This window comes from Thunnus thynnus, chromosome 19 (assembly GCF_963924715.1).
Source record: "Thunnus thynnus chromosome 19, fThuThy2.1, whole genome shotgun sequence".
NCBI lineage: Eukaryota > Metazoa > Chordata > Actinopteri > Scombriformes > Scombridae > Thunnus > Thunnus thynnus.
In genome coordinates, this window is record NC_089535.1 from 23,442,160 (window position 1) to 23,462,995 (window position 20,836).

Sequence of the window (20,836 nt, forward strand, 5' to 3'; positions counted from 1 at the left end):
ACAGACTGTCTAAGGAGGGGTAGTGAGGTCAAACAAAAAAAAACAAAACATGGAAGGGACCTATCGCTTCAAGTGAAGTGGGGTTTTTTCCTCTTCTTGCAATCATAATAAAATTCTACATAGATGAAAATATGATCCCATACAGTTGTATTTATTTATTTATTCATTCATATGTTTTTATTGTACTTCTTTGATGAATGACTACAGTACATATTTTTTGTAATTTACTGCAACCGATTTAAGTACAGATAGGTGCAAAAAATCTCAAGGTCTCAGTTCACCATTTTATTTCTTCAAGAAAGAAAATACATGACATGGTAATAGAAATAAATAATCCTTTTTTGTTGTGAAACCTAGTGACTCATTAAAAATAAAATGATTTATTGACCAGTTTCAAGTGTTTGTCTTCTCGCTTTTATTTTTTCCAGTCGTGTATTTTGGTTAACTTTTTAACTTTTTTTATTTTAGGTAGGGAGTCTTTAACACATGTTAAGTTTAGAGAAAATTGTCACTACTTTACTTAATTGCAGCAGTTTAGTAGTGCAGTTCTGCAGCAGATATAGATTGAAAATGTAAACAACCATGATCTGTATTTGGTCTGCATGGAATATTTTGTCTGTTTAGAGTATTGTATGGAGCCACTCAATGTAGATGCACAACAGTATAATATCAGAAAAGTGATCTCTCCAGCCAGAATTTCCTTATTTCTAACATTTATCTCTAAATCCAAACAAAGAACAAACTTCTAGGTGGTCTTGTCCAGAGGAGTGAGTAGGCTCAGCATGTTTCACAGCAGAAACAGAAAGTGTAAATGTTTATCACAGCTTCTCTTGCTGGTGGTTGCTTCCCGCTCTGCCTGAATAATAAAATTAGAGGAAGAATTCACTGGTGAAACAATGAGGACAGCAGCCAGCCTGCAGACACACCCCTCTGTCCTCCTCATGTGTTCGTGTCGCAGTAACAGACATGAGAGAGAACCAATCAGACTGCGGAGCATGTAATCAATCATCCACGCCTGCCGCTGTGCCACTTGTCTCTGTGCAGGGGAGAGGAGGGGGGGAGGGTGTCTGCCACCTCCACAACCTCCCACCCTGAGCCCCTCACCCCCTCCGTCCCTCACTCGAGTCACCCCGGCGGCTGGGGCCCTCTGTCCAAAAAGGGAGTGGCAGCTCTGGTCACAAGGACTCCAGCATCCCCGGCTAACAAAGGCTGCTCTGTTTGAGCCGCTGCCGCTAGCTACCGCCCGGCCAGCAGCCCAGGCCCCGAGCACAACTGCTGCTCTGCAAAGGCTCCCAGGCAGACCCCGCCCTGCATCTGAACCAGCACATACAGCTCTATTACTTCATGGTATTTTAATATTCAAGACTCATATTGTAATAATCAGAGTTCTCTGCCACAGATGTAGAACAAATAAAACTTAATTGCTGCAGGATCAGGAGCAGGTGGAATTTGCCAAAATATGACATTTTCTATCTGTTTTAGATGTTACTGTTGTTTTATTTGCGAATATTTTCAAAAATTATCAGGTTCCAGATTCTCAAATATGCTGCATTTCCCTGTTTTATATCACTGTAAATTGAATGTCTTTTAGTTTTGGACTGTTGGTCACACACAAGTACAATTTTCTGACATTTTATAGACTAAACAATGAGTCAGAAAAATAATTGACAGATAAATCAATAAATAATTGTAAGTTGCAGCAGTAATCTTAATCTTTTGAAGCCTAGAACTATTTGTCAGGTGATGTAAACAGATATGGAAAGGTCATATCCATCCAAAGCCTATATATACCTATTTTTGAAACAAAACATTATACTTTAGATATATTTTAGCATCCAGTTTGAGTACTTGAGATGTTAAAGGTACACTTCAGCAATTTAGAACAGCACTTCTACAAAGCTGGGGGACTCACAACGAACAGGTTAAAACAAAGAATGGTCAAAATTGAAGCAGCAGAGCCCGAAATATCCTGACTTTTAATCCCTAGTATGGATCAAGCTCGAAAACACTGGATCCTACATTTCTCGTAATTCTGCATATTTCATACCCTCGCTGCCTCCCAAATGCCCAATTATTTCAAGCCCCAAACTTCCAGAGGCTTTCTGTTAAAAAGTCTCAAGCCCAAACTGAGATTTAAAAAATAAATAAATAAAAATAACTCGATTGACATAATCAGGGTTATATTTCAAAGTTTGGAAAGCTCCCTCCAGAGCCATAGAAGGTATTATACAACTGCTTTCACATGTTGAGTGGTGCTCCTCGTGACGAGTTAACTGAACCTCATGTGTAAAATCCATGGAGTGCACCTTTAAAGGAGCAGTGTGTAGAATTTAGTGGCATCTAGTGGAACGGACTTGGCAGAAATGGAATATAATATTCATAAGTATGTTTTAATTAGTGTATAATCCCATGAAAATAAGAATAGTTGTGATTTCATTATCTTAGAGTGAGCCCTTTATATCTACATAGGGAGCGGGTCCTCTTCAACGGAGCCTGCCATGTTGCGCCGCAATGTTTCTACAGTAGCCCAGAACAGACAAACCAAACACTGGCTTTAGAGAGGGACTTTCACGTATCCTACACACTTGGAAGGGGAGGGGAGGGGTATTCAGTTTGTTGCAATCTGCAACCTCACCACTAGATGCCACTAAATCCTACACACTGCACCTTTAAGTTACATTTCATAAAGCTCCGTAAATTGTTTTAATCTTGTTTTGCCAGTTTAAAAGAGAAAGCGTTTCTTGCTTGAAATATAAAACAGTTGCAGCCCTGTCTCAGTCCATGACACATTTTGTTTGAGACAATAAGTGTATCTTATCTTCTTTGATCTATACAGTAACCAGACAAATAAATACACAACATGCAAGATAGCAAATATAGCCATATCCTCCTTGTGTTTTAGAGAAAAACTGTTCTTAAACTGATTATGTTGGCAGCCGTACACTCATAGCTTTTCAGTGAAGAGGAGGGAAGACATACATGCAGTGCACAATCTAACAGTACAAATACACTTGAGGACTTCTGCTGACTGCAGCAGGTCTGGAAAATGCTTTGCAGTTGTCATCTGAAAGGTGTGGCGACGCTCTGACAGCACTGACGAAACTAATGCAAATAGATCATGTGGTAATCTTCGATGTATGTGGAGCAGACTGCTCTGGTGGAGCGACTGGCCTCACTCCAGCCCACTGCTGGCCTGCTCTCATCCCAACAACTGCTTTGAAATATGCCGTTACATCATGTGCCTCATCACGACTGTCATTATCACATTACTTTCTGGAGTTTGCCAAGAGACTACGGTTCTTGATTCAAAGCTCATATTTTTACAAAGACCTGAACCCGCATGAGCCAAGACTAAAAGACAAAATTATCTTTTCTCAGAAAAAAAATCTCTTTTTTGATCCATAAAAAAGGGAATAGTTTTTGGGTTACTCAGTGAGGTAGAGTTAGAATCTGACAAATTAAAAAGTTTTATTGTCTTTTAAAGGTTCAGTTTTTTAGCTGCCATGAATCCAGACTTGTATAATTATGTAATTCTATTGGCCCTCGCGGGGGTTGGAGTGTGTCTGATTGTACTGGAGCTGTGCCAAACATGACAGTGACCTTTCCTTCATGGGAACCTCTTACAGCCTCACGAACAGGATGTGAACACAGCTCAATGGGTTCACTGTGACTAAACTGCTGTGTTTCCATTCCAGACTACAATACTTGCTTATGTATATATCATACCAGATGACATATGCAACTGGACATGCAGTTGCAGTTTGACTAGCAGAAAGGGAAGGCAGCCACAGTTTTGAAACAATTTGTACAATCTGTGATCCCTCATTAATCCTTAACCTGCCATCTTGACCTCCTTCAACTCCATTTCCTCCAAGAAAACATCAAGGTTTATCTAAAACCGGAGGCGTCACTTGGAGCACATAGAAGCATTGCGGTGAGGGGTGGGAGGGTGGGGGTGGGTGTTGTGCAAGGAAAAATGTGGAGCGGAAATAAAGTGGAATGAATCTGCTTTGAACAATAAACAAACAAAAAGAGTCCTCTGATGCTAGCCAGGCTATTAAAATGTTAGTTACATGATTTATTCAGACAGCAAAACAACATGTAAATTACAAAATGGACGAATCATTGACAGTTTTAAAAAAAATTCTTCTTGAGTTCACTATCAACAAAGCAGGAGAGCTTCTAAAAAATCTGGCTTCTTCATTTACATCTTAACAATGTCATTTCAACAAAATCAGTTATGGTTGAGGAAGGTAATTGGGTCACAGGGGGGTTGTGGGCATGAATTTACAGTATTTATTTTTTCAAAAAAGAGCATGACAAAAAATGTTTGAGAACCTCTGCTGCTCATTAAACCTGCATTCATTTATTTTTTGACCACCTGGGGGCAGCAAAACAAGCTATAAACACAGCATTGACACATTAACACCTTATAGTCTTGATGTAGTAAACCCGACCCCTTTCACATTATACACGTCTGACCCATTATACATAAAAATATTCATTACAGCAGCTTTAAACAAACATATTTATATGTTTGTTTAGTTAGTGCTAATGCTAATAGCTGCTGAATATGAGAAACAGATCGACAATGATGCAGTGTGGCAGTATAGATTATTTCTCTTTTACAGCCTGACAGATCAATTCGTTGTTTCATATGACACAGTTGCAGCACCAGGTGAAAACTAAAACACTCTGCAGAAAAAAAAGGTGCGCCTGTTGCCTGAAAGGACTTAGTTTCATGAAATCAGGACAAAATCAGTTCAGGCGCAGTGAAAACGTCTGCTAGTGTTACCCGGCAACGCCATGTGTTGTTGTCCAAATGGAAAATATCCTGGGAACAGTTGTGAAGTCAGGTGGAGAACGTTGCCAGGTCAGACATTCAGCACTATGATTTATGTGTGTCCTGGATTATTCAAAAACCAGCCTGCAAGCGAAATCATCTCCATACACGTTCTGACATGTGCTGTAAAAACAAATGTTGACTGTTATACATTTAAAATATAACGCTTGCCCTTTCAAAAACTGGCAAAACAGGAATTGACTAAATCCCCAAGGGGATAAATGTGCAACTTAACATCTTGGCAAAATACAGCACAAAGTGGTTTGTTTATAAAACAAATATTAGGAGCTTTGGATGGATATGACCCTCTTGTATTGATTAACATCAGAGAAATCCATAGTTTTCAAAGGATGAAGAATTCACTTAAGGTTTCTCTGAAAAATTCACATAAATTCTCTCTTTGACTGAAAGATTTGCCTTAATTGTTTCTTTATCATTGAAAAAATCCCTTAAATTCTCTTTTTTTAAACTTAAAAATCTTAATTATATCTCTCCTTGCCTAAAAGTTTCACACTGAAATTTCTTTGATTGCAAGAAATCACCTTAAACTCTCTGTTTATCTGGAAAACTCCCCTCTTTGACCTCTTTCTGCAGTCGGGGACATAGTACAGCCAGAGGCATTGTGATCCTGTTACAAACTTTACTGAACAATCTTCTTCTTTGTTTAGGGGCTGATTAATGAAAAAGTTCATGTACACACACACAAACAGACACACTGCCTATTTTCTCTGATGTCAGGCTTTATGAATGGAGGGAAATTCGGGATTACATTGAGCGTGAAAAAAAACAAGGTTCGGCTGGTGGGGGGGTGATTGGGAAACCAGCATGCTGTGTGTGATGTGTGAAGAGACAGCGCCCCGCACTGCTGTGTACTGTGAGATAACAGCATGAACAGGCTGAAGCGACCTTAACAGTTACTGCACACACACTGAGATGTCACCTGAGACAACTACTGTACAACAGGTATACTAGCAGACTGCCTGATGATCTCTCATCCACTGAGGATTGTAGCCACACAGACGTTAATCCAGGGCAGTCTTATTATAGCCTGAATCTATTTTTACCTTCCCTTAACATGGACATTAAGGTGGCTTCACTTCACTAAAATGCCTTGTTTGTTCTTGATTTTTGCTTTGCTTTCATCTGTATTTATATCCTTCACTGTGCTGCAAAGCAAACTGCTCTTGTGTGAGGCAAAAATAACTTTGTCTCGACTCTAATGCTGAAACAATCAGCCAATTAATCGAGAGAAAATCTCACATGACTTAAACGAGAAATGACTTAATCGTTAAACTCATTTATTGAGCAAAATCACCAAACTTTTATTTGATCGGCTTCTCAAATGTGAGGATTTTCTCATTTTTTCGCTTTTGTGTCATTTATGGCTGCAACTGACTTTATGATTCATCGCTTGAATGTTTTCTGGATTAAAGAAGTAGTTGTTTCATGTTTGAAATGTCAAATAAAATTGTGAGGAATGCATATCACATGTTCCAAGAGTCCAACATGTTGTCTCCAATTCATTGTTTTGTCCAACCAACGGTCCAAAAGCTAATTCAATAAATGAAATCAAAGAGCAAATCTGCACATCTGAGAAGCCATAGCGAGTAGATGTTTTGCATAAATGGCTTAAACAACTCATTCATGATTAAAATGATTGAATGATTAATTGATTATTTGACTAATCATTTCAGCACTAAAATTGTAAACTACATACATTTGGGTTTTGGGCTGTTTGTCAAAACAAGTGTCATTTTGGGATCTGGGATCATGAGATGGGCATTTTTTGCTATTTTTTCTACATTTTAAAGACTAAACGATGTATTAATCATTAGTTGCGGCCATTTCTGATTCGACGTTCGCTTCTGTCGTACACCTCTCAACTCTGCTCTCGCTGAATTTGAATCTAAAATCACAAATAGGCATGAGTCAAAGAGGAGCTCCAATCCCAGGTGGTGAACTTGCGGAGGTTCATTCATATTTGATGAGAGCTGCCTTAAGTACTTCCCTGCCTGTGCAGCTGACCCAACTCCATCTGGCTAAGACAGACCAGTCAGCTCTACTGTTACATAGACATCAGTGCTCCACCCTGAAGACTGGAGAGCAAGTAAGGTGGGTTAATCATTTAAATTCAGCAATATATACACTAATCTAAACTCCAAATTTGATTGGCTTATGCGGGAAGACATTGAACACACAGTTCCTTTGTCACTGCTGCAGCCTTTCCTGTTTAGTTCTTATTGAATTTAACCTCATTCATTTCCTCTCCAGCCTCTGTTTGGTTTTTAATATGCTCATCCATTACCCGCTCTTCACACTGACGCCTGTTTAGTCGAGCAGCCCAGCAGTTACAGAAATATTTTTGTTACCTGAAGCACACAGGATTGAGACCCAGGACAAGCTAGAAAAGTCAAATCCAGGAAGTCACTGACACACTCTCCTATTCAGCAGCGACAGTCTCATGCAACACATTTATCACGCTCCTCCCTGATATGAAAGTACACAACTGTATGACCGAGATACAGTATTTATAATCATGTATGTCCTCAGCTTTTAAGAAAAATAGACATTTTAAAGGAATAGTTCTGCCTCTGACCCCCTTTTTTCTTTCATGCAAGGTTCAAGAATAGGAAGTCTATCCATTTATGTCTGACCTAATCACTGTTGAAACTACAACCCCGTCTAATCCTCTGATCTCTCCACCAACTGGCTGCTGCGTCTCAAGCGCTCTCAAGAAAGAGGCTTAGGAGGAAAAAGATTCACCTGAGAGGCTGTCTGTTTTCACCAAAGACAGCGTGATATCAACACTGTCCAAAATATGTTTTGATTCATTACCAGAATTTTGTTTCTGACAAACCGTGTCAGTCACAAGTGTCTGACCAATAGTCGAAAACACAAAGATATTCAATTTACAATGAAATAAAACAGAAAAAAGCAGCAAATCCTCACATTTAAGAAGCTGAAAACACAATGTTTGGAATATTTATTTGACCAAACACTTAAAAACAATTAACCAATTATCAAATTTGATATCAACTAATATTCGGTCAATCATTTAATCAATTAATCATCTTATCTTTTCAGCACTAGTGCACAACTGTCACTCAAAGATGTTTTTGTACTGTTTTTTTATACTTGTACAAATTTGTATATCACATGAACATAATTTCATTTTCTGTTTCAGATCTGATTCTCGGCTAAAAGTCTCGGAGCAAACAATCAGCTTGTTTGACACACAAGACACACGAAGTGTTGTTGAGATTTTAGACAGGAAGCCTGGCCGACACTTAGGTCATTTCAGACATGGTTTTCTTTGGCTGTGCTGTCTGCATGATGGCCACGAGGTGCAGAATGGACACAGGTGAAGGCCTCTGCATGTGTTGAATAAATAAATGAGTATGAATGAGAATGACTTTGGGATTTCCTGCCTAGCAGCCGCCACCCCACCCATATCATGCCAGTGTCCTGATGATGGCTTCTTTGTTGTGGCCTCTTCAAATTGAGTTTTTCAGAGGGACTTTTGACTGAGCTGATACACTAGTTAACATCAATCAGGTTCTGCCTTAGGGGCCACCAGACCCTTTGGGCCCCTGGGCCTGTTTCTGGTAAGCCCTTTGAAGTATGAGCCAAATGATATCTAGAGTAGTAATGCATCTTTTTATCTGCACAAAGCATTCCCTCATAACTGTAGTAAAAGCCTGAGACCACACAGCTCCATCCATAGATCTTTTTATCCGCATGTCATTCTTTGACATTTTAACCCAATTATTTCACTTCACCCAATCAGAACGGAAAGACAGTGACCTCCTTACTGATCAGCTCTGCCTATATACATATTCCCGTCATTACACAGCTGAGAGTGAAACATGGAAGGAAATAGGACCCACTGTCCCCTCCCTTCCCCTGACTCCCCTCCCTTCCCCTCCCTATTCTCTACTTTCCATGGAAGCACCACCATCCCTGCAGCTCCGCTGTGATTTCAGGGAAATAATCTGCCTACGGTGACACCATTAATGTGCCCTTAAAGTCTCCCGCGCGCTCTAAAAATACAATTTAAAAAATCGAAGGCTGTTTTTCCAAAGTGAAAAAAACCGTCCGGGCACTGAGCTTTATAGAGCGGATGCGGGGAAGCATTTGCCCCCACCAGTTGGTGTGCAGTGATACCCGGCTACCAGACACACCGTCTATAACAAAGACCACCGGCGTGAAATCTCTACTGTCAGACAAACCACGGACAAAGAATGGGACACTGAATGTCAACCTGAAACAGAAATGAATATTCTAAGACTAAATGTCAGATCTGTTTTATCGGGAGATGAGCACTTGTCGCAAAGATGCTGTAAAAAAATCACATTTTCAGCCTCACCACGCGATCTGTGGCCTCATCGATTGATCGATCCTAACGTGCGTTTAGTCACAGTGAAACAGATTTCACGTTAAATCCGAAATGCATCTGCAAAATGCATTTAAAAAAGCCACGCTGTGCAGTCGTATCCTTCACGTCTGAGCGCAGGTTTTGTGTCGCGGAGCGCAGCGGCGCAGGGACCATGCCGCTCCGGTGACATCCTGCGCCCACACCCGCAGGCCCACACGACCAGACACCGGACACCAGACTGGATTTACTCTCAGCTACTTCAACATCAAAACTGTCCCAACACTCACTGTGATGCGGGGGATGTTCTTCTTGCCCTGATAGCCAGACATCTTCACCGGTGGTTCGTCTCGCGCTGCGCCGTGGACCGCTATCTGTGCAACGGGATGTGCGGATTACTGCTGGTCGCCGGGTCTAAACGAGGAGGAGGATGATGAAGAGGGGGAACGAGCAGCCGGGATGGTCGCAGTTGATCCTTGGGAGGCCACAAATTTGAAGAAAAGAAAAACCCCAAACTATCTCTCAACTCCGGATCGCGTCCTGGCAGCCTCCCGGTCTCCGCCGATGCACCAAACCTTTCCTTCCCAGACGGAGTCAGACAAGAGGGGAGGGAGGGACCACGGCCGAGCCTCTTCCACATAAAAGAACTCCACGGAGCATGCGCAGAGCCTCGCCCTGCTCCATTGACAGGAGAGAGCCAGTAATGCCATCAATTGCTCTCCTTGGATTAGGGAAGGCAGAGAGTGCAGACCGCAAACATCCACCGACCGAACAAATGAACGCTGCAAGGAACACCCAGCAGCCATCTTAACTCAAGTCACTCAGTCTGTTTGTGTCTCAGTCTGAATTCTTCCAAAAAAAATAATAAAATAAAACATGCTAAACTCAGCCACTGCACAGAGTGAGATACTAATTACACCTGTTTCCAGTTTAAATGAACTCCAGTCAGTCTTCTTGTTGAAGATTTCAACTGTCCCAAGATAGTTTCAAGATGTCATTAACAATAAGTGTCACTTGTTGGGACCAGGAAGGACAGGAAGTGTAGAAAAGTGAAACAATATAAGGGGATGATGGGATTTATTTTTTCCACAGTTTGAAGAAAAATAAACTTGCATAGCAGCTGATCTTTGATATCATGTTTGATCATATGTTTGTGTATTGTATAAATATATATGCAGCACGGAGCAATATGATGATTTGGAAGTTGTGTTTTAGGAGTAAATTGTGGTTACAAACTGATGAGTTTATGTATTTTTGTTTCTCTTCTTTTAATAAATGCTAAACATAGATGTGAGTGTATCTGATAGGTGGCTATACATTTATTTATCATGTTAGGGTAGCCTATATACTGTGACCATGTCCTTGCACTTTCATCACTGCAGATAATTTATGTGGGTTTATACTGCAGTGCTGGGCCTGCGCTGCATGTCCACACATCAACATATATAATGGAAATATATGTGAAAACTACAAAATATTTATTAAATCAATTGTTACTATGGAATTAAACATATAAGCTATTTTTTTTATTTATTCAGTTATGTTTATTTCCCAGGGATTGTGTAATGGATATTTTACATGTAGCAATATGTACAGTATATATGTGGTTGTATGTACTGTATATGAGTATATGCATCGTTTTTAAATTTTTTCTTTTCATGCTGCTATTGTTTCTTTGAATTGAGTGTTCACTGTGTGTTTTTGTTTTGTTTTTGTCCATTATAAAAAGCGAAATCATAAAATATTACTTTTTTTCTTAAATGACAGAAATCACAGAAGCCAGATACAGTATATGCACACACCTATCTGATATTTGGTTTATTTTGAAGCCCCAATTGAGGCTTCTCATAAGAGAAGAGCTCTGGATGAAATCCAATAACCTAATGCTCAATAGGCCTGATGTCTCTGCTCCAGAGGCAAAATGCAATAATACTTTGATGTTGAAAAATTAATTTTTAAAATGTTCTATATGAGCCAAGAAGTTATTATCTGAGGTCCATCATTTATCTGAAATGTAGATCTTTGCAGTCTGCTAATGTCTCTCTCTCTCTCTCTCTATCTATCTCTCTCTCTCTCCCTCTTTTTAATCAAGCATGGACCTAAGATGTTGGCTAGCTTTAAATATCCCATCATTTAATGTACTGTCTTTTATTGTTGATATGCAACAACAAATGGATTCCTTCCATGTGCATATTCTTATATCTGGGAAGAGTGGAATAAGCATGTCAGACTTTGATGTAAGAGATAAGAGAGAGTCAGTAATGAGTGGATTGTGTGGCTAATGCTTCCAATCAATATGTAACATGATACCAGGGCTCAACACCACTACCCCAAAGCTTTTAACAGCATCCTGGGTGCTTAAATATTAAGTAAAGGATGTATTGATACTGTTAGTGCCACAGTCACAATAAAACCCCAAGAACAACTTGAGTTTGAACCAGCAGTAATAAAAAAAGTTGACAGATTTTTCCTGCAAGTCATGCAAGTCAGAGCCATCAGCTCCACACCCTCAGTTCTGCTGTTAAAGAGCATGAACGCCCAGGGGACCTTTTGCACAATAATGCTGCAACCATGCATTACATCATGTGCGCATTCACCAGTGTGTCTTCACATGTGTGTGTGTGTATGTGTCGTTTATAACCAGGCAGGGTGGATGATTCATATTCACCTTTTTTGCAGATTTTTCTCCTTCAGACATGCTAGCACTGAGTTAGCAGGGGTTTGCTGTTTTGATCAAGGACACACTTCAGCAGCTCCTGGACACACACTCTGCTGCAGTGTTGCATTATCAGCCAACTAACTGTACTGAGCAGCAGAAGGGAGGAAAAAATCATCACTAATGTCAGCTCTAAATAACAGGAGCCACTCCCTCTGGCAGCTCTTGATGGTGGGTCCTTCATCTATTCTGTTACATCACAGTGCTTTCTGGGAAATGGAGTCAGGGCAAGTTGTCTGGTATACACTGACTGTAAGCAAACTCAATCGAGTGGCAGAGGTTATAATTGAAATACTTTATGATGGAAATGGCGCAGTTTTGTGCAATGTTGTATGACAGATATTACAGCTGGAGAGACAGCAAGACACAAAAAAAGACAGATTGAGACAGACAAAAGAGAAAATGAGCATGCAAAATGAAGAAAATTACCCTTTTATCATCCAGATTCTGTAGAGCTTCTTTCCCCGTGCTCTCCCTTATCTCCACCCTCCTCGGCTGGGAGATGTCGGTCTGCCGGTCAATGACTCGCCCGTCACTCTTGCCTCTGCACGCCGAGAGAGCATCAAAGTCCAGGGTCTTGCTGTCCGAGGAGCCTTCCACCGGGCAGAAAACGCCACAGAATTTCTGCCGGGGCCTGGCAGGGCTGTCAGAGCCCATGCTCTTGAAGAAGGCTGGCACTTCCCCGGCGGTCGACATGCCTTGCAGGCGGGGGGCTTTGAGGTTTCAGGCGGTGTAGCTGCACAGATGCTCCGAGTCTCCGCGTCTTGTATTCTTGTTGTTTTTTTTTCTTCAGCTCCGCACGCCTGGACAGCCACCGCCTTTACCAGTATTCAAGCGCAGGTGGTCGCACTGTGACAAAAGCGGAAAAAATATGTAAGGCTAATGCTGCATGAAAACACTCCCACTGTAGAAAGAGCAAATGCACCATAAACCTATGTAGGCTGTTGTCTGATACTGAAGGGAGATATAATAAAATGAACGTCTGCCACTGTTCCTCCTGTAACAGATCAGCAAACAGTTTTGAATTGCTTACTCATGAGTCTAAATGAGCTTCTAGCCTGCTGCCAATATCCTTGTGCGACTTCACCAGCATATAAGAGAGAGACCTACAGTCTAGCTGATAAAATAAAGATCCAATAGGCAGCAGGAGGAGGATATTTCCTGATGAAGGATTACCTGTAGCCTGTGTGAACCCGTCCAGAGACTGGCGGTGCCAGGAGCGCATCAGATGTGACTGTCCGGAAGTGATCCGTTCTTTCTTGTCCAAAGTAAAGACTTGTTCTACAGAGCTCTATCTAATCCATCAGGGTACAGTGACCTGCCTGCCAGTGACTCCGAAAGCTGTTTGATCTAATAAGTAAAACATGGGATGGAATTATATATCTGTAGCGTATACAGTGAGTCTCTGCAGGGCGTTTCTGACAGAAGTTTGAGGTCAACAGGCGATCAGCACCATGGATAGTTCCTCCAAGTCACACCCAGTCCAACAATGAAGGGCGCTGTCCCTTCAGCACCACACCCCGCGCTCCCACACACAGATAACTACCATTTACTTTATATTTACTTGGTGAAAGTTTTAGCTGCATTATATCACAAGACACATCAGACTGTAGGGCATAAAATCACAAGGTTCAGTTTTTCACATAGTGGGAGATTGCTTTCTAATATAACCTTGCAACCCCAAAGTAGTTCTTATTAATCTACAAAGCATTAGTAAACAATTTATTAAACATTAATAAGGCGATTAAACACAAATTATGAAGCCGTCATAAAGGATGCCTTGTTAGAAAGTGGAAGTATTTTATTTTATTTCAAAACATGCCTGCTGCAATCAACTCAAAATGCACACGGTAAGCTGATATGTGCAATGCTATGTTGATCCCCACTGGGAAATTCAGATGTCTCAGTAGCCATATAGCACACAGAGGACAGACAAAAAATGCTGAATCATAAACAAATTATACACAAGTAGTAATGACATATAGAGTATAATGGAGGGAGAGCAATTTGCAAAATGGCAGTTATGACTAAATATGCTCAAAAGAGTACTGTAGTAGCTTAGAGTAACATTAAACCAATAGTAACGTGTTGTCTAAGTGTGAATGGATTGGTGAAGTTTCTCATCACTGAAAGACAAACTGAGACTGTGGAACCATTTCGATCAAAATAACCCTGATGATGTCTTCAGGGTTATCTCTGGGCTTGGAGACTGAAAAACAGAACGTTTGAGGTGCAAGCTGGGGGTAGGGAGTTCTATCAAATGCGTGCATTTACCAAGCAGCATTCTGTGAGTTGCATTATGGGAAATGTACTATCCAGTGTTTTTGAAGTGAATAAAAGTCATAACATCTCAGCTACTGCTGGTTTGATTTTGACCATTTTTTTAAAAATTGTCCTTAACTTTATGGAAATGCAACAAAAAATCTGTTGTCTATAAGTCTTAATATTAGCATATCAACCACCCTAGTCAAGCTATTTGTAGGCACCAGGTCAGATAATCTGTATAGAAACCTCTGTTCCCTAGAACTTTACTGTAATAGGGATACAGTACTAATCCAGTGGGGTCAGGACATGACTGTCCATCACTTCAATATTATGATTTCATGTTGTTAGTTCTGAAAGCACCACTGAACACAACTAGAATCTCTCACTATCCAGTGAAAACTCACTACACGTTCTGTTATCCTGATATTGATTGTTACCCCTGCAAACCCTGCACAGCAAACTTCTGCTTAGGCCAGTGTTTTCACACTTTGCAAACTTGACACTTTTTAGCCTCAGATTGACTTTTCCCACAAGGTTATAATTCATTTGATGCATTTTACTTTCCACTATTGTATAACATATATGAAGTAATATAATGCCTGTCACTCACTGCACTTAATAAATATAAATCTGTAATCACACTGCTTGAGTTCACAGTTACTGAATACTAAATGCCAAATGTATATTAAGGATGTGCAATTATACACTGTATATATTTCCCTGCCCTTGTATGTCTTTTCATCATTTTTCCAGTGTCCATAATGTGACCTTTTACCATTTGAAAAAAACACATTAAACTCAGATTAAGACTGATTTTTGAACATTTATGTACGTAGTTCTGCAATATTTAGTTGATTGATTGATTAGTTGATCAGCAGAAAATTAATCAGCAATTATTCTGATAATCAATTGATCGTTTCAGTATTTTTTTTAAGCAAAAATGATATTTTTTTTAAAGAACAGAACATATTCAAAAATTATGGCAGCTCTATAGATTGATATATTTGCACCAAATTGAAATATCTATAACTGGAGCACAAAATTGATGTGCTTACCAAATTTTGTAACACTTTACTGATGGATTTCTGCAAAAAAAAGATTTGTTACAGTGCCACCTATAGGTGGATTTGCACCAAACTTGGTTAGATTGTGATTACCTCTGGTGTGCCAAGTATGAAAATGTGAATGATATTTTTTCACTATTTTTTAATATTTCATCAACTAGATGATTAATTAAGAAAGTAATCTGCAAATTAATCGATAATTACAACAATTGTTTGTTGCAACACTAATTGTACATTACGGTTAGTGTACTGTAAGTTTATTAATCTTGTTGTCTAATCAGCTCTTGTTCTGAATCCAAGAAGGTAAAAGGTAAGATTACTGATTTACTGATATGGTTTGATAGAGAGACACAAGCTGGCTAAAGAAAATCAGCATTGTCACAAACAGTTATACCTTTCATGTTAGTGTGCGTGTGGTTTGTCCCTCCACACAAGTGTTTAAAGTTCTTAAAAACACATACTTGTACGCTTCTTGAATTATTGTATTTTGAATTATTGTTATTGTTTTTCAATGCCCTTAGAGTCATTATAAGCCCATTATCCATGACTCATAGCTCGAACAGAAAATATTATAATACATAAACATGCATCATGAGCCTGGTGTGAAAATGGTACATGACTGTTACTGGAGTCTTCTTGCATTTATTGATATTTTAATATCCTCATAAGTATAATAAAATTGTTCTAATAAGCTCTAATTTAGTTTTTTCCCACCATGTAACATTTAACCAAGAAAAAGTTGCTGAGATTAAAATATCACAAAAATTGAGCATGAATATCATCATACACAGCACACAAGAGCATGAATCAGGTGTGATGAGGTTATCAACATGTTATAAGCCTCGTATTAACCACAGGCACCTGAACACATGACATTATCTCATTCATAACTTTAAGGGCAACAATTTATTTTAAATACCCCTATTTAGCATTTATAGTAAGAATATAAACATTTTATAAATTATTTATAAACCATTATAATGCAGTTAATAGCAGATATAAGTGTTAATTAATGTACTTATCAACAGCTATAACTCCTCCTGTGGGTGTATGAACAGATAATGAATGACAATATAAAACACAGTTGTTATAATATGAAATATGTCTTCATAGGAGAAGTTATAATAAATAATATTAGTTAGAAGTTATAATAAATAAGGATATAATATCTTAAGTATTCAGATTTCCCTTCATAAATTTATCATGTTGCTCAAAGTACAGTTAAGCAATATGCATCTACATTTATTATGCTTTGTACTGGACATGTTTAGTTGATCTTTACAGGGAATACATGGCAGTGAGGTATAAATAAATCAGTACTGCACAGTGATCAATAAAAACATGCAGTAGCAGCTTTCACTAACACACACTGTTAATTCCTGACTCACATTATAACAGACAAAACCTCTCCTGCACAAGTGGCCATGGAAAACATTTTAGCACTGAGTCCATGTCAGCCCAGTTTCCATAACAACGTGGTGGGCAGCAAATGGCTTTGCTGCTACTATTTCCTTTCACAGAGGGCTGTGAGGGCCGCTGTGTGTGTGTGTGTGGCTGGGTGGGTGGTCATCAGACTCTGCAGGAGAGGACGGCAAAGTCTGATGTCTGAATGTCAGAGGTGGATTCTGAAAAGTGAAAATGTCGGGAGGTGCAGCCACGCCCAAAGGCCGAGATAGTGCACTGACACATCCCCCCTTCTTTCTGAAGTGTCGCTCCATGAAACAAAACAAAGCCCCCCCCACCCTCGACCCCCCCGCTGAGAACAGAGACAGGGGGGAGTGTTAGATAATTAGAGGGGAAAGTTGGCAGCATGCCCAATAAACAGTTGGAAGAGGCGGAGGGCGAGTCTGGTCTCTGGACAGGAAGGGCACGGTCCTGGCATCCAGGAACAGATGTAGGACAAGTAGTGAGATCAGCAGTATGACTGGGTTCTATAATCGGCTGCTTCTCATGAACACATACTGCTCGTTAGATTAGCTCTGCTCAGTTCAGCTTACGCAGCGGGCTGTCAGTCTGAAGGAACTCATTTTGATAATGGATTGAGGAGGTGAAGAGATCCAAACATGTAAAAAGCTGAAATCAGTCAGCATGCATCAAAAAGCTTGTGCTTAGTTGGGTTTTTTTTACTATTGGTGTGCCCACCACAAAATTTTGTTTTGCTTTTTATGCTACCATCTTGACCAGGTCTCCCTCATAAAAGTGGTTTCCTACTTCAGTGGGACTTACCAGGTTGAATTTTAAAAGAAAATAATGAAAAAAATTACCAAACACACAGAGAGGATGGGGTTTTTAGCCTGAGGCAGCTAATCCAGACTTGTCACTTTAAATCCAACTGAAATTAAACCCATTGTTTTTTTGTTGTTGTTTTTCTGCTACAGCATAAAAATCTGCTCTGCAAATCACATGTCCTGTGCTTTCCTACAGAAAAGGAACCAATGGATAGACATACAAATTATAGGGGACATATTATGCACATTTATAGGTCTATATTTTTAATATGGGGCTCTACTGGAATATCTCTGCATGGTTTACAGCCCCTCAGTTCAGCCTCTGTCTGAAACAGTTTTAGCTCCTGTCTCTTTAAGGCCCCCTTCCTGATGAGACCACTCTGTTCTGGTTGTTGGCAAGATAGAAAAAAACATTGCAAATGAATTGTTCAGGGCAGCCTTGGCTTTTGACTCACAGGGAGCATTTTTACATATGAATTAACCAAGTTTTGGAACTTTGATCATGTTTACCATAGATGTCCGACACTATGACGGTATATAAATAACAAAAAAAACAGAAGTGTTGGTCAGTGGGTCAGATTTGGTCCAGATGAAAATTTCTCAACAACTTTAAATTAGATTTTAATGAAAGTTTGTACAGATGTTCATGGTCCCAAGAGGATGAATCCCACTGACTTTGGTGATCCCCTGACTTTTCCTTCAGTGCTACCATGAGGTTTACATTTTTGTTTTTTAGTGAAATGTCTCAAAAACGGATGGATTGCCATGAAATTTGGCGCAGACCTTCATGTTCCTTTGGTGACACTTTGACTTTTATCCAATACCGGTTTTTGACCAAATATCCGCAAAGTTAATGACATTCCCATCAGACTGAGCCGTACTTTTACTTTTACTACCAGTTAGCAAATGTTAGCATGCTAACAAGCTGAACTAAGATGTTGAATATGCTAAATATTACCTGCTAACCATCGAAACATCAGCATGGTCATAATTTGCATCATAATTTGCATTGTCATTGTGAACATGTTAGCCCATTCTTTAGTCTATTCTTGACCAGTGTTACAGTATGTTTGTTTACATTGTGTCTCAGGTGTCAATCAAACATGCACACAGCCCGCCCACTCAGAGTTTTTGAGACTAAAGGAACGTTTCTGATGTTTGTTCTGACGTTTTCTTTCTTTCAACAATGACAAAATATTAATATTAAATTTGGAAAGCACTTTGAATTTCTTTTTTTGTTTGTTTTGCTTTTATTGCAAAAGGTTGAAAAGTTATTTGACACCCACTTTAATTCAAGTTTCTTCCTGGTAGCAGACAAGTGGAGATGGGTGAGGAGAAGAAATTAACAAGAGGAAAGACAAATTCGTCTGCTGATAATATACATTTATATCACATGTTGTATGTCACTGACTTTGTTTTATGAATAAATATGAATTGCTAGAAATTTTTTGCCATATTGTATGGCTATATGTGCCTGAAATGTGTTAATTACACTATATATATGTTGGTTGTTTGATGAGTTGTTATGTGATTTTAAAAATAAAGCATAAACACAAACAACAGCTGTCTTGATTTGCAGACAGTATCAAAAGAGGCAAATCTTTACACATCGAATTATCACCAATGGATGGTCAAGATTCAGATTTCCTCCTCTCACTTCATCATGAAGCTTATCTGGCAGTCAAAGCTGCTGCAGTGTAGTACTGCTGGATCCTGAGGGGAAGAGGAGGAAAGTCTCCTCAACAGAGAGATGGAGACAGAACTGGCCACCACCCTGTAACCCATGGTAACGCCATCAGCTGCAGTGGGAGGAGCCACGTGTCTCACTGTGTCTGGATTGGTCAGGAACAGGTGTTCTGAGGTTCCATATAGGGAGGACGGAGGAGGACTGGAGGAGGCATTGTTGAAGAGGAAGCAGTGATAGGGGGGTTTACCTTCAGATTACTTACTGTTTACCTAATTAAAACTGTACACAGTGACATCATTCTGATTCCTGACTTTTTCTGTTTTCTGTCTTATCTTTTTAAATTTAGATTACATTCATTTGTGACATTTACAGCTTTGTGTATTAGGTTAACTGGAATGTCCATGTGGCTCATGTATACAGCCACATCAACATGAATTTCAATCAGCTGAACATGAAGTTAGGTTTTGACATTTTCTAAAAGTGTTGTACTTTTTTCGTTTCCTTTATTATTCATTTATTTGACTCAACATACTGCTATAAATGTCTCATTATCCTTGATTTACACAGCTGCATCAGTTTACTCATGAGGCACAAGAAGCTTAACCTGCCTCATTCACCTCCTGTTTTTTACAATAACATCTTTTCATCCTCTTACTTAACTTAAAAATGTAACTCAAACTCTTGAAGGAATTGTTCAACATTCTGGGAAATTTATTGATATGTTTTCTTTCTGAGAGATTTTATTCCTCTTATTTTGTATCTATATTGATGCGTTAGAGCATCAGCAGCCAAAAAGAACTTCTGTAACAGATGTTTTATCTCCACAGCGGTTAACGATTCGAACAAAATCATGTGAATCTGGACAACTACATTTGTGTGTATGTATATGTTGTGTTTATGTGATGCTATAGGTTAAACTATGTTATATAATTTTGCATGTTTAAAAAAAATAAGTTTTGTACTCAAAATCTCTGGAGCCATCAGAGAGATGCTGCATTACACAATGTCAAGGAGCAGAGGTATACTGTAGTTCAATCAAGAATGACAACACAAGTGGATATAAGGTATTTCATTTTAATAAACGAAGAGATGTTGGTGTGGACCACATATGTTAAATAAATGTATTTGTTCACAGACACAGGTGACAGTAGGGTGCATTCATATGGTTGCACCCAAGTGAGTTTCCGGGTCACAAAGGAAAGGAAGATGCAGTGCTAATGCTAATTAGTACATTGGCATGTGGCAACATTAAAAGAAAAAATATTGGAAAAACTTTAATACTTATTGGCTTAAGGCTTATTGTAGAAAATATTGCATGGTTGTAAACGAGAACATGGAAACGAGAACAAAACAAAGTTCACGGTAAACATGGGTTCTGATGAAGAGTTTTCACTTTGGTTCTTTTATAGTTAAGCTTTGTGATAAGTACACCTGTCTCAGGGTTATATTCACTAATGGAAGTGCCCTCACCTCATTGAAACTAGATGTGAAGGAGAAAGCAGAAACACTTCAGTAGACTATTATTTTTCTCTAGCTACACATTATGATGCTCTATTTGGTGTAAAAAATAAATAAATTTTAAAGTATTGAAGTTGGCTTGGCTTCTGCTTTTTTGTATGAATATGACACTTGGCTTAAAGTGTCTTTAAACTCCATTGAGA

The 20,836-nt window shown here is 39.3% G+C and overlaps 1 protein-coding gene across 2 annotated transcripts in view; it reads right to left on the reverse strand.

The window, feature by feature from the left end:
• Positions 1 to 12,780, reverse strand: part of dpysl2b (dihydropyrimidinase like 2b) — a 32,174-nt gene extending 19,394 nt beyond the window's left edge. Inside the window, exon 1 of one of the 2 annotated variants that reach the window (XM_067573654.1) lies at positions 12,361 to 12,780. In XM_067573654.1, the coding sequence (XP_067429755.1) occupies positions 12,361 to 12,627 (267 nt within the window). In that variant the 5' untranslated portion in view covers positions 12,628 to 12,780. Of the gene's footprint in view, positions 1 to 9,505; positions 9,829 to 12,360 lie in introns of those variants that run through there. The other variant, XM_067573655.1, reaches the window with a different exon arrangement.
• Between the last annotated feature and the right edge of the window lie 8,056 nt (positions 12,781 to 20,836).